The 14,150-nt window shown below is 40.4% G+C and overlaps 2 protein-coding genes across 2 annotated transcripts; both read left to right on the top strand.

Annotated features, from left to right (window-relative positions):
* The first annotated feature begins 313 nt into the window (after positions 1-313).
* On the top strand, positions 314-1,320 carry LOC111672785 (claudin-20-like). Its single transcript, XM_023430354.2, has one exon. The coding sequence runs from the start codon at positions 394-396 to the stop codon at positions 1,231-1,233; it is 840 nt and encodes a 279-aa protein (XP_023286122.1). The 5' UTR covers positions 314-393; the 3' UTR covers positions 1,234-1,320.
* An 8,606-nt stretch (positions 1,321-9,926) lies between these two features.
* Positions 9,927-12,325, top strand: LOC111672557 (interferon-induced protein 44-like). The gene is made up of 6 exons (XM_087180341.1): positions 9,927-9,978; positions 10,271-10,304; positions 10,408-10,606; positions 11,788-11,937; positions 12,045-12,216; positions 12,285-12,325. The coding sequence occupies exons 1-6, from the start codon at positions 9,927-9,929 to the stop codon at positions 12,323-12,325; spliced, it is 648 nt and encodes a 215-aa protein (XP_087036467.1).
* Positions 12,326-14,150: the final 1,825 nt, after the last annotated feature.

Here is a 14,150-nt window from a genome sequence, read left to right as displayed (position 1 = left end):
AAGAAATAACTTCACTGTGACAGAGCTTTAGTTTTGGCTCTGCAGTCATGTTTCTTGCAGTGGAAGAAAAAAAGCTCAGGAGGAGTGGAGCCAAGGGACGCTGCAGCTTTAAATGGACATAATTGAGTGTCAATGATCACCACATCAGCTGCAGAGTAACTAATGCAGGCAATCATCGAGCGCACCCCCCCCCCCCAAAACAGAAATCAAAAAAGGCATTCCCATCAGCAGCCTCAGCTGTGCGTCCGTCACGCTCCCATGCTCACTTCAATTCTCATTTCTCCTCTGGTTGCAGCCCGCTGGAGCCTGTGTTGAGGAATTATCTGCTGTCAGGACCCGCCCGGGACGCCACAGCGCCAACAGGGACCGGAGCTGGACAGGGGGGGCTGAGCCATGCTGTCTACCGCCGTTCAGATCCTGGCGTTCGCTCTGGCGCTCCTGGGCGTCCTCGGTGCCACTGTAGCCACTCTGCTGCCCAACTGGAAGGTGAGCATCAACGTCTGGTCCAACATCATGACCCCCATCTCGCAGATGCAGGGTCTGTGGATGGACTGCGTCTGGTACACCTCCGGCGTCTTCAGCTGCACCATGAAGAACTCGGTGCTGTCGCTGCCGGCTTATCTGCAGACCACACGGGCCGCTATGGTTCTGTCCTGCATGGTGGCAGCGTTTGGACTATGCCTCGCCTCGCTGGGGCTCAAATGTACCCGCTGGGGGGGCAGCCACCGAGCAAAGGGGCATACAGCCATCGCTGCAGGGGGCTGCTTCATCCTGGCCAGCTTCCTCTGCCTGGTCCCCGCGTCCTGGTTCACCAATGAAGTCATCACCACCTTCCTGACCACGGACCTGCCGGACAGCAGTAAATATCAGCCTGGAGGAGCTCTATGTGTGACGTTTATCTCGGCCGGCTTCCTCCTGGCTGGAGGGGTCATTTTTTGTTTGTCATGTCCCGGAAAAAGAACGAGACGACCGGACTACACTTCCTCCAGCAACCCTGACAGACCTGCGCTGTACCACGACGGGCAGCGGGGACGGGAGCCGCGGACGGAGCGAGAACAGCCAAAAAAAAGACAAAACAAAACTGTCCAGCTGCAGATGAAATGCAAAGTGAAGCAGAAGAAAGCTCTGCAGGAGAAACCTGAAAAGGACCAGGAGCAGAGGCTCTACTCGTCTCCTTCCAAACTCCCTCCAAAAGACATCAAGGACAGCTACAGCCTCCAGGAATATGTTTAATCCTCATGGCCGAGCGGTGAAATGTGGAGTTTTCAGCTGAGATTTTCTGGCTCATGGGAAGGGGGGAGGTCGGCTGGGGGAGGTGTGTTTGAGGGGGAATAATTACCAAATGTTGGGAGCGACAGATTGTGGATTCAGTCGAATGTCTCAAAAATGGAAAGACGGAAAGCAAAGAACATGGAGAAAAAGAAAAAAAAAAAGGTGCACAGGCACCAAACACTGTAAATCCTTTAAAAACTGCCTGCAAAACTGCGGCAGCTTTCCCATACCAAAGGTCTGAAGGCAAGAACAAAAAAAAGAGCACAACCTACTGATCATAAAAATAAATAAATAAATAAATAAGAAACACGGATCCGAGCTCTGACTGAAATTGAAAAGCCATCATTTTCCAGCTGTAGATGCTGTCTGCCTTCTGAGATGAACTCATGCTCATGCAGGGCCGGCCCAAAGCTTTCTGGGACCGTGAGCAAGATCTAAACTACCAACCCCCCCCACCCCACCCACCCAACCACACAAACGTAACGGCAAGAAATTATGATTACGATTTAAAACAATGCTCAATAATGTGAATAAATAAAAAATATAGTAAATATTTAAGAAACTGAACAAAAAGCAGAGGATGTTACAACTTATTTGTACACTTTTATAATTTTCTTAAAGCAAAGTTTGGTGTGCAGCCAACAAATCTCAAAAATAGTTTAGAGGTTCATACATGAAGGTGGAAACATATTTGTGATAAAATATTATAGACATTAACTTGTGCTATTAATTCCATTTACTGAAGAGGGACCATGATCAAAAACTGTGGCACCAGCGATTCGGAAATATTAACACCCAGTAACTGCCAGATGAAACTGTTATCTAACCAACTGAACCAACCAAACAAACGGCAGCTTTATACATGGACAAGCTAGGAAGAATAACGTCAGTGTATTTGACTAGATGGCATCAGTTACGTTGGCGTAATTAGATATTTCAGTCCCATTGATTGAAACTAGCCAGCGGTTAAACTTAGGAAGGACTTTACACGCATAGTGATGCTGCGACCCAGTCCAATGTTTGTTTTTAAGTTTAATTAATAAACTTTTATATTTTAAGTAATGAGAAATAATTGCTTATTCATCACTAGCCAAAATGTGACAATAGAAAATCTAATATACATATATAAAAATGATGTAAAAGACAAAGCATTAAAACATTAAAACCTAAATAATAAAAAAAGAGGTTAATTTTAAAAAGTTCTGTAAGACCAGAGATATACTTGCTTTCAACTACACCTGCACACGACGGCTGCCTCACATGTCCTGCGTCTGTCTGTGCGTTGGTTGTGCATGCACGTTAATGCAACACATTTACAAGATGCAATATTCACATGAGCGAGTTAATAGACCGAGTCCACAATTACCCGTAAGTGTACAACGTGAGCTAGCTACGACACGCTTGTCCAAATAAGTGGTGACGGATCTGCACCATCTTAGAAGTTGACATGGAAACCTGCAAACAGAAACAAGCCAGAGATCAACAGGTTCATGCACGGCGGAAAATGCATCGGCGCCGTTGGGGATGGTGCCGATGGTGTGTTTGTCCACCAGTCATGACTCGCCTGAGCTAGCTACGCATTTTGCCAATCACTTTCCACAAAATAAAAAGTCTGGGTCGCCAGGTTTATGCAAATCCTGTAGGTGTATTGGGTCTGACCTCTCTGGTGTGCCCTCTAGAGGTATCCTCCAGTAACACACAAAGTACACAGGCATAGGTGAACAATTACGCTCATGCTGCAGCCAGTTCTCTACGCAAACCTGTGGTTGAAGGCAAGTATATCTGCAAGTATATGTTAGGTTCACTGCTGGTTTGTACTAAAATAAAATCCTAAATATCCTTGAACATAGAATCCCAACTAGAAATCACATAACTCACCATCTTACGTTTTATCATACACTCCCTGATTTTGTTATTACACAAGTAAATTTCCTTCTGCTACAGTTTTGTTCAGCGGAACAACAAAACCTTGAAGTGCATCTTAAATTATGATAAAAATGATCGGGGGAAACCAAATGAGAGTTCTGTCGGTCGTGTCTGCCTTGGGCCGGCTCTGAAATCAACTGTGAATTTTGGGAAACCTTTCCGAGCGTCTGTGCATGATGTCCGTGCTTTAGACGCCGCTTACAGCTTGTACGTAGTGAAAGCTGCTGCTGTACAGATTGTGCCGGAAGCAATAAAAACATTGTTGAGCTTTTTATATTCACAGTGTAGTCGGAGACTAAAGGGGATCCTGATCCCAAAGTGTCAGAATGACGGCGTCCGCTCCGTCTCTTCCTGACAGTCCGTGGAGAGGCGAGAGGTGCAGAGCAGCGTGGAGAGAGGTAATGATGCTCTTTGCTTTCCCATTATCCTCTCACCATGGTTGGATGCACACTGCACACTTACACACACCCCTCCACCACCCTGTTTCCAGCCGTATGAGAAGGACATCGAGTCATTTTCAGGATGTGACTTAAAGCCTAATGGAGACCGGAGAGTCCATAGCATTGTGTGCGTTTGACGGGCGAAGTGTCCTTTGAACCTGAGGTGAGCTGTCAATCTCACCTGCCAACGCTTGCTGGAAATAAAGACACTGGTGAACTGAACGCCCACGCTGCCTCTCAGGAAAAGCTTCAAACCTGGAAAAAGAAAAAAAAAAAAAATTGATTTATAGAAGAAAATCATGTCGATTCATCAGCACTGTGGCGACGTTTCACTGTCGAACGTGACAGTGACGTGTTAATGTAGGGAACAGGACACATTCAAGCACAAGCACCTAGAAAACTCAAACGATTTGGAAAAAAATCAAAGCACAGCTTGAAGACAAAAAAAAGCCTTATCAGAATAATTTATGTGCTTCTGTAGCTCAGTGTTGCTGTTTTTGCTGCTTATGGACTCAAACCTTTAAAAAACATGTTTTTGTTCTGGAAAATGTTAACGATAAGCAAGGTCACAGCCTTTTCTCAACCCAAAGCCTGAGCACTCGAATGTTTTTTAAGGTGCAACAGCTTAATTTGCCTAATATTCTATTTCCTGCATTGTTATATCCAAGTTACATGAAAAGACAAAACAAAACAGGTCACATATCATCATTTATGTCATTTGATAAAAAATGGCTATGCCTTTATGCTGATGTGTGAAAATCTGAGAATCCACTGGCTTGTTTCTACCAATCAGCATCGCTGAGCCCAGGACGCAGTGAGGGTGGCCTTCCTTGCAATAGTGTCACGGGGAGCATTTGGATGGTGGGGAGGTGACCACTGTCATTTAAATGGCAAATTCCCTGCAAAAGTAAATGGCACAAAAATGTGTAACACGAGTTTTACTGATAATCGTTGCACTAGAGGTGAAGTCTGCCTTTACTTTATCTCACTGGTCTCGTTAAAACCACAGACAATTTGCTTCCTGTATGCAGCTTTTCGGTCTTGCAGAAACGTATTAAACTGGTATCACAGAAGCTCATGTGAACTGAACCGTACTTTGGTAAAGTCAGTGTCAATAATGCCACTGCCAGAGAAACACTAGAATTACTGCCTCTTGGTCGTACATCTCCCCCACCCAGTCAAGTTTGCAGCTAACATCCATGTCTGTCCAGAGAAGACTTTGAAGGAATTTAATAAAAGGTATTTATCAATGTGACCTTGACCTTTGACCACCAAAATCTAATCAATTCAACCTTGAGTCCAAGGTTGTGTCCGAAATCACTCAGTCATTCACTGCTCCCTGCTCACTATCCAGGGAGTTCTAAGTTGAGGACTTTACTGCGCCACTTTTCTGTCTTTCAGCGTGAGCACAGTGCACGATGGCATGTATGGCTTGGTTAGCGACCACCGGTTGTACACTACTTTTCATGATGCATTGTTTGATTGTACAGCTGTGAACACATTCCACGAAGGTGTGGTGTACGTGACCGTCGTAGAATGCGAAGGCTGAACTGAAATGAGACGTTCTGGTTCACGGAGGATTTTCGTTTAGAGTCAGCAGCTGTGCCCGCCCTTAGTGTCGCCTCGCAAAGCGTTGCTCCTGTCACCTAGCAACCTTGACAACACGTAGCTTTTTCTCCGCAAAAACTTGAAGACCCTTGGTTTTAACAGTTGCACCGTTAGCTGTTGAACTGAGCCGAAACACAAAACTCACACTTACAAGTGTAATCCTCGGGTTCTTTGTCGGTGTTGTTTGCTGTCATGACTGGCATGTGATGAATCTTGTGATTGGCTGGGCAACAAAGGATCCACTCATCGTAATCCTTCATTGCCCAGGAAAAGAAGGAAGCATTTCTGCCACATTTGACAGAGCCTTCAAAATGGGTCAGCCTAGTTGTGCCACTAAGCCGTCTTCAAGTACAGCTACTACAAAATGGTGAATGGCGTTCATGAGATATCGCATTCACAAGAATAGGACATACGAAAAGACGTACTTGTGCACGAACAATCCAAAAACCAAAACGCCTTAGGCCACAGCTGTTGCCGGTGCGGAGACATAAATGTGGAAAGTCACCTCTGACACCTCTGCGACTGTAGTAAAATCAGATTCGATTCCACAACTAGTTTGGAGGCTGTTGTTGTTGTTTCCCGTTGCCAGGTAGATTTTGAAAACAGTAACACGCACACAGTGGAAAAAAATCCCACGTGAAATTTGCAGCCAAAGGTAGGATTGTACCAACGGTCTACATCTAGTGAGTTAAGACTATTTTGTTACATGAATGTGTCCTAGCTCCTCTTCAGCAATAAGGTTTCTGAATGCAATAAAGTATGTGAGAGAACAGACTGTGAAACCCATTTTAAAATAATTAAAACATTCATCAATCTGTTGATCAATTGATATTGAATGATTATTTGTCTGAGTCTTTTTTAATCTACCTTGTACTACGTTCTGAGATTAAAATGTTCTGTTTGTCACTGGTTTATATCATTATAAAATGAATGTCTTTGGGTTTTGGATGTTTAAAAGTGACACTGGGCTCTGGAGCATTTTTCACTATTTGTTAATCAAATAATCAAGGGATTTATCAGCAAATAAATCAATTAGGAAAATGATAATGGGGAGTCATGTAGCGTAGTGGTCTAAGCAGGCGCCCCATGTGTAGAGGCTACACTCCTCGCTGCAGTTGGCCCCGGTTCGAATCCCGCATCGGACGGCCTTTCGCTGCATGTCATTCCCCCTCTCTGCCTCCCTGTTTCCTGTCACTCTCCACTGTGCTGTCCATTAAAGGCATAAAAAGCCCAAAAATATACTTTAAAAAAGAAAATAATAATGAATTGCCTTAATGCCTGTAACACCAAATATCACTTTTGTTTGTGGCAGAATATGTTGGTTATACCATTACAACACTTACAAATATTTGAAAAGAATAAGGCCACATTTGCAGTTTTAAAATTTTAAAAAATAAATCATGGAGTTGATTCAGAACAGCTGAGAATCATGTGACTAATAAAATAATCACTTGTCTTTCTCTGCTAATAATTAAAAACATACCTGGACTGAAAACTTCACCGGGCTCCCATGATTTATTAGATTTATCTTGCGTTTGATGGCTGTAACTGGTCAATTTAAAACAAGCAAAAAGGAAGTAATTACATCAGACACGGTTGTGTTTGTGTGCACCTGATAAACGCTCAGCATGTAGTTCAATACGTGCTGTTATTTTAGTTGATTATCTGATTTAGCTGATTTGTGCTTTCATTTCCATGTGGTCAAGAAATGAGAAGCTGTAATTGTACAAGTTACGCGCAATTCAGATGAATTTCTTTAAAAGAAATCACATGACAGAACAGAAAGTAAAAAATATACAGCGTGGTCTAAAAGTCCAAGAGCACTTTCACAAAGAGCTGCATGACAAAAAAACAAAAAAAAAAACATAGTGCATTTATTGTGGCAGATATTGCGATTGCAAGTTGGAATTCAGTTAGAATAGTCGTTTTTGCATTTCATTTTCAATGGAAAAAAAGTATAAAAGTGATGATGTTATTTTTGTTGGTCTTATACCAAACAAACATGTTCCTTTTCATCTGGAGAATGTGATTTGTATCTGTAGCACCACAACACTTATGCAATCCTAACAATGCTGTCACGCCGTGGTGAGGTTGTCTTGTCCTGGGTTTGTTTTGTGCTGTCATTTCCTGTTTTATTTTGAAAAGTAATTCTCCTCTCGTTTCAGGTCACCTGCCCTTCCTCATGTGTCTCAGTCTGATTGCCCTAAGTGTTTCCACCTGTCCCCTGTTTCCCTCCATGTGTTTAAATAGTCTGTGTTCCCCTTGTCTTGTGCCGGAGTGTCTTCGTCCTCGTCCTGCACCCGAGCCTTTTGTCCATGTCCATGTCCACAGCCACAGTAGTCGCCAAAGTAAGCTTTCTGAACCTCGAGAAGAGTGATTTTTTTGTTTGTAAATTTTGCCCCTTATTTTTCCTCATTAAGAGTGATTTTTGTTTGTAGTTCTTACCTTAGCATATTTTCATAGATCTTTGTTTTTCCTCGTTTAAGAATGATTTTCATTTCATATAGCTCAGTTGTTTATTTATTCTAGATCCTCCGCTTAGTAGCGTGAGTAGACTTTTTTTGCGTTATTTTTTATAGTCAGGTTTTTCCTCAGTACGGAGCGTTTTGTGTTTATTGGTTTGTTTCTTTTGAATAGTTCCTTTTTCCTCCTCATGGAGTGTTTTTTGTTAAGATTCAGAGTCTAGTGTCTAGTTTTTTCATAGCCATTGGTTTGTCACTCTGTCTGAGGTCTCCAGTGAATTCAATAAAAGCCTTTGGTTTTCGAATATCTCTGCATCCGAGTCCTGCTTTGAGTCTCGGCCTGACAACAATGTGACACATTTTACCTTTTTTATCGAAAGAAAAATTGCTGTGATTTGGATATTGCACTTTGCCATATTGCGATTTCGCTTATATTTCAATTAAATGTGCAGCCCTCCTTTCACATTCAAGCGAATGGTAAAAGGTCTTCAGGGGCAGTTTGGTTAAGTTGAGGCACAAAAGCCTCTTGGTTAGGGTTAGGATTCTTTCTGCCAGAAAGAATGTGGATGAGGTGATAGCTTTTGTGCATCAGGAACTACAACACAGTGCAAGAGCATTGCTGGTTACATCTATGGACAATTCAATGGGAATTGTGGTTCAGCAGGACACATGTTCCATATACTGTTGTACCTCTTCAGTTATCTCAGAGAATATCCAGGTTATTTGCTCATGAATTTACTTTACTTTACTAGCTCTGAATATTACCCTCATCCCTCTGTATCTATTTCTTTATTTACTTTCTTACTTACTTATTTATTACCAGTACCCCTCACTGAAGGCAGTTATTTCTTTATTTACGACTGTAGGATACTTAATTTTCTGAACTATCATTATAGTTAATACACAACTGCAGTAATATTATACTGAAAACAAATCTAGTCACATTAGGGCACAATAATTCCTACCTGGATCCCATACTGAGAAAATACTGTACTCCTCCCATAATGCCTCAGTAATACCCGATGGAATTTGTTCTTTTTAAAGAGAGCCTAGTTACTCCCATTGGACAAATGACCCTGTTCTATTTGACTTTTACCATAACCATCTCCACAGTCAGGCCACAGTGTGATAAACAGCTGTAGTAAATTGTCTGGCTGCTCCATCAACAGGGCCTCTTCTCTGCCTCTTCCCAATATCATTATGATGTTGAGATCGTGGTGTTTACCCTTTAAATGTAAATCTCAGTCTATAGCCCGACAGGAATCTATGTCATCAAATCTGAAATATGCAACTTGATCCAAATTTAAAAAGAGGATTTAGAGTGATAAGACTAGCAGAATGATAAAATGTGTTTGTAGCCTCATTGTGAACTGCAACATAATATAAGAAAAATGCTGATGCCCTATAAACATAATGCAAACAAGTAAAAAAGGAAAAAAAACAACTGATGAAATGTGCCATGTCTTAGTTTGTAAGAATCACAGGAACAGAAAAAATAACACATCAGTCTGCTGAAAATGAAACTGCTGTGTGGTCTGAGAGAATTAAGGTAAACTTCACGTAAGCCGCGAATATGGTCAAAATGAAACTTAAAGTGGGAAGGAGCGAGTGGGAAGATAATTTCATAATGAATATAAATTACATGATTTTTTTTTCTACTGCTACTGCTTTACATTCCTAGGATCAGTCTACTATCAGCACACACACAAGGTAGGACGGTGTTATGATGTCTGGGGTTGGATTTATGGTTGAGTTTGTTTATGCTCGTAAAACTGATTAAAGAAGAATAACTAGGACTATTGACAGTAAACAGAGCAGACTGAGTGTTTTCAGAGGGATCACTGTTAGGAGATTTAGCTTTAGCTGTTCTGTTTGGAAAGCAATTTGAATCATAAATATAAATATTTGCTAAAATTACTGTCTTTATTTTAAACCTTCAAAGTAATATAATATTAAATGTATTTGTCAGTTTACTTTACTACACTTCTACAACCAGGTGTGTGGTTAAAGACAGAAGCAAAATCATTTCTTTAAACATTATATATATATATATATATATTTGACTATTTATCATAAACTTACAGTGTAATATAACATTAGAAAGGTATTGGTCAGTTGCTTTATACCTTTAGTACCGAGGTGTGCGGTCGGCTTAGTTTAAGACTGAAACAAAGTGATTTAATTTAAGAGCTCAATGTAAACTGTTTACTTTCCAGCAATGGGAGCAAAGCAGTCTAAACCTGCTGAAGATGTAAACCCAGAGTCGCCAAGTAAGTTTGGCCTTGGGCCAATTTTATTCTAATCCAACAGATGGCGGGACAGAACATAATCAAGGCCAATTTACGAAATTGATTGATAAAAATGCAAGTGGGATTTACTTTGCAACTGTTCATATGTGTGGGGCTGTGACTGTTTGTGTCTGTCGTTCACATTTTAATTAAATTAGGGACTGTCAGTCCAGCATGTGATGTAAGATTTAAAAAATCATATTATGGAAAATAACCAGTTGCCGACCACTGATTTAAACCATTCATTGAATGTCAACATTATTCTGCCTCTCAGTTCTACATGAAGCATGGAGGGAAATAACCTGGAGGTGAGTGTGTGTGCATCCTGAATTCACTTCCTCTTTCAGTAACATCCTAAATAACTGCTCAGTTGCAATGTGTTTTTGTTTGTGTGATGTAATGTTTCCTCAGCGGAGACAAACAGACTGATCTGCAGTTCGTGAGCAAGTACAAACCTCAGACCGAAGGTCAGCAGCTCAGGATTCTTCTTCATGGGCTGAATGGAGCTGGAAAGTCCAGTTTCATCAACTCTGTCCACAGTGTCTTAAAAGGCAGAATAAGCGCACTGGCTCTGGTGGACAGCATTGCTTATGACTGTTTCACCAAACAGGTATTAGGAAAGTTTGATAGTGTTGAAGTAGTAGTAGTAGTAGTAGTAGTAGTAGTAGTAGTGATGTCGTACAGTTGGAAATGTTAATATAATTATTAAGCCCACATTGTTAACTTTTAAACTTTCCAAACTACATTGTATGACAGAATATTAGAGCCATTATAGGTAAAAAAATTTTTTTACAATCACTTCCTTGCGGTTGTCTGAATCCACCACTTAGACTAGTTTCAGATTACATCCCTGTTTATCCAATCATGTAAAATATGAACCATTTGTGTGAAATTGTGTCATAATTGCGGTGTGAGGTCCTGAGTTATGACTAAAAACTGTTTTGTGAGGTCACCTTTGACCTTTGACCACCAAAATCACTCAAGTTCATCCTTGAGTCCAAGTGAATGTTTGTGCCAAATATAAAAAAAAGTTCCATCATGGCGATACTGAGATATTGTGTCCATAAGAATGGGATGTACAGATGTACGGATGGCTGTAAATCCATACGGACAAACAACCCGAAAACAATATGCCTCCGGCCCTGGCTATCAGGGGCAAAAAAACATCAGATATTCCAACATTAAAGATGTAAATTTATGATAAAAATCAAAAACTTGGATGTACTCTGAGATTTAAGTCACAAACTAAAAAGACAGAAAAATAGAAAAAAATCTCTATTGTTACTTAATGAGCAGTTTGTAATAGCTTGGAAAGTCGCTCAGACTGGGAATACTGGTATTTTGCAAACAACCTTTACACTACGACTTTATCTGGTGGTCTACTTTTAGCATGTGGTACAGTATTTATTATATCCATATATTACCCATCCTTTCATACTATGCCTCCTGGCTGGTGGTGATAAACTGCACAAAGATACTCTAATAAAGGATCATGAGACATCACAAACTGTAGTGTAACTTTATTATAGAGGTGAAATTTGCAATAACAAGCTAGCTCACGTTGCACTCCGTGGAAGTAACGCTAACACCCTAATGTTACAACCAAATTATGATGGCTAGCATTAGCTCAGTCAAAACAACTCATCCTTATCAGCCTCATTAATAGTCAAAGGCTTGACACTTACTGTAAGAGAGTTGCACCTTTAACCCCACCACTGTTCTGCTCACAGTTTAAGCTGAACCAAACCGACAGGCACCAGGCACAATAACAATTCTCCACGTGTTTTACAGTACACAACCTACAAGATCGAAAAGGGAAACCCAAACACCTTTTACCCGTTTGTCTTAAATGACATGATGGGTATGAAAAACGCCAACGACAGAGTCCATGTGAAAGATATGAAACGGGCGATGAGGGGACATGTGAAAGACGGTTACACGGTAGAGTTTCTGTATTTTTAAAAGTATTTTTAAAGAAACTGTCATCAGTTTTTTCATTATATCGATCTTTGCAATTGTCATTTAACTATAGCTGACTTTGTTTTCAGTTCAATCATGTCTATAAGTTATCGAAGGAGGATCCGTACTACAACGAGTCCCCGACCATCAACGACAAAGTGCACGTTCTGGTTTGTGTCATTGATGCCAGCACAGACGATCTGTGCGGGGAAAATGTTGCTCGGACACTACGGGAAATCAGACTTGAAGCCAGCGAACTGGGTGAGGGCAGAAACCACCATTTTATTCTTGTCTCTCTTGCAGGTTTCCGTGGTTTTTTCCGTCCTCAGAGAACATCAGCTGTGGTCAGCCTGATTGTACTGTATTTTAAATGTAATTTGTTCTCGCTCAAGTTTTGTGTTTCCTTCTGGCAGGGATTCCTCAAGTGGCCGTTTTCACCAAAATCGATGCGGCCGTCCCCGAGATTAAACAAGATATAAGGAACATCTACAAAAGCAAAAAGCTAAAGGCAAAGGTATACTATTACTATTCATTTAATGAGTTTGCACAAAGATGATGTATAATTTCATTCCGTCAAAGACATTTGCAGTATTTAAGCACAAAGCTGCGAGCTGTAATTTATGAACTGGGATGTTGTGATTTTTATGTTTGTGATTTGCAGATGGAGAGGTTCAGTGTAAACGTGGGTATTCCAATGAACTGCATCTTTGCTGTCCAGAACTACCATTCAGAAATGCACCTCCACAATGACATTGACACTCTAATCCTGAGCACCCTGAGACGCATCATCGCCTTTGGAGATGACTTCCTCAATAAACAAAATATGTGCTAAATGTTAAGACAGGCTCGCTGAAAGAACGATGGCTGAATTTCATAAAACTATCGTGTGACAAAAGACCACAATCGCATTTGTGTTTTGTTTGCAGCTTTTTTTTTTTCAAACAACTTTATTTTAAGTTAAAGTAGAGATCCAGATGTTTCCAGAAATGTCAGATTTGTGTAAATGTGTCTAAAATATCCTGCCTCTGCTAATGTCAAATAGACTTTTTGGTTTCGCTGAACTGTCATATTTTGTTCTTGTGATTGTTTCTTGTGCTTGGAAAAAAGATCTTAATCTTAATGAGACTGCCTGATTAAATATAGATTACATTTAATAAAAACAATTGACTAAGCTGAGTGACTGAAATCAGAATGTTGCAGCTTTAATAAACATGGAGTCTGTTTTACATCACAGCTTTAATAAAGACTGTAAGACGCTGATACAGAAAAACACTATTTTTGAGTCTTGTGCATAATTGTGATTCACTGCACTATTTTCGTGCTGTGTGGTATTTGGTTTGGAAGTTTGTTGAGGCATGTGTGTAGCAGGGTTTGCTGTGTGTGTCAACATGCCAGAAATGTAGTAGTCGTTACCAATACCAATGAAATTCTGCAGTTCTCGATACAAAATTGAATATTACAGCAAAAAGCAGAGAGCAACAGAGGCTGCTGCACACAGTGTTATAACACATACGCACATGTGCTTGTGCATGAACACACACATATGCACACACCTCCATATAGTCAGTGTGCAAACAGTAGTTTAAAGTTATAAATGTAAAATTTAACTTGTATAACTCTGTATTTATTTATGTGTATGTGTTTTTTAACCTACAGTGGCCCCTGCAGTAAGAAGGCAGTAATTTCTTTATTTAAGACTGAACTCTCTTTTCCTATCACCATAAATCTTTAGAGATAAAACAAAAATGCAGTAACATTTCAACCGAAAACAAATTTAGTCACAACACAATAACACCACCCTGATCTAATACTGATCTCATGTATTTCATTACATGGATTAAAATACTGCACTCCTCCTATAATACCTTAGTAATAACCGATGGAATGGCATCAAAAGATTATAAAATGATATCAAGTTGAGGACAAATTATCCCATTTTTTTGACTTTCACTTCAGCCTTCCCCACAGTCTGATAAACATAAGTAGCAAAATGTTGTTGCTCCATCAACAGGGCCAATCCCCTTCCTCTTACCAATATCATTGTGATGCTGAGGGCATTACCCTTTAATGTCTGAAAAAAATTAAAAGTGCTGCTTAATTAAAATAAAACAAACATCCAAAAAAGGGAAGGAAAAATCTTTTCTGAGAAAATGTGTCACGTGTTTAAAGGGTCACAAGAACAGAAAAGAAACACA

Source organism: Seriola lalandi, unplaced genomic scaffold, assembly GCF_002814215.2.
Source record: "Seriola lalandi dorsalis isolate HSWRI2012SDOR001 ecotype SW California unplaced genomic scaffold, Sedor1 jcf7180002054901, whole genome shotgun sequence".
Taxonomy (NCBI): domain Eukaryota; kingdom Metazoa; phylum Chordata; class Actinopteri; order Carangiformes; family Carangidae; genus Seriola; species Seriola lalandi.
This window is presented reverse-complemented; position numbering and strand designations above follow the sequence as displayed.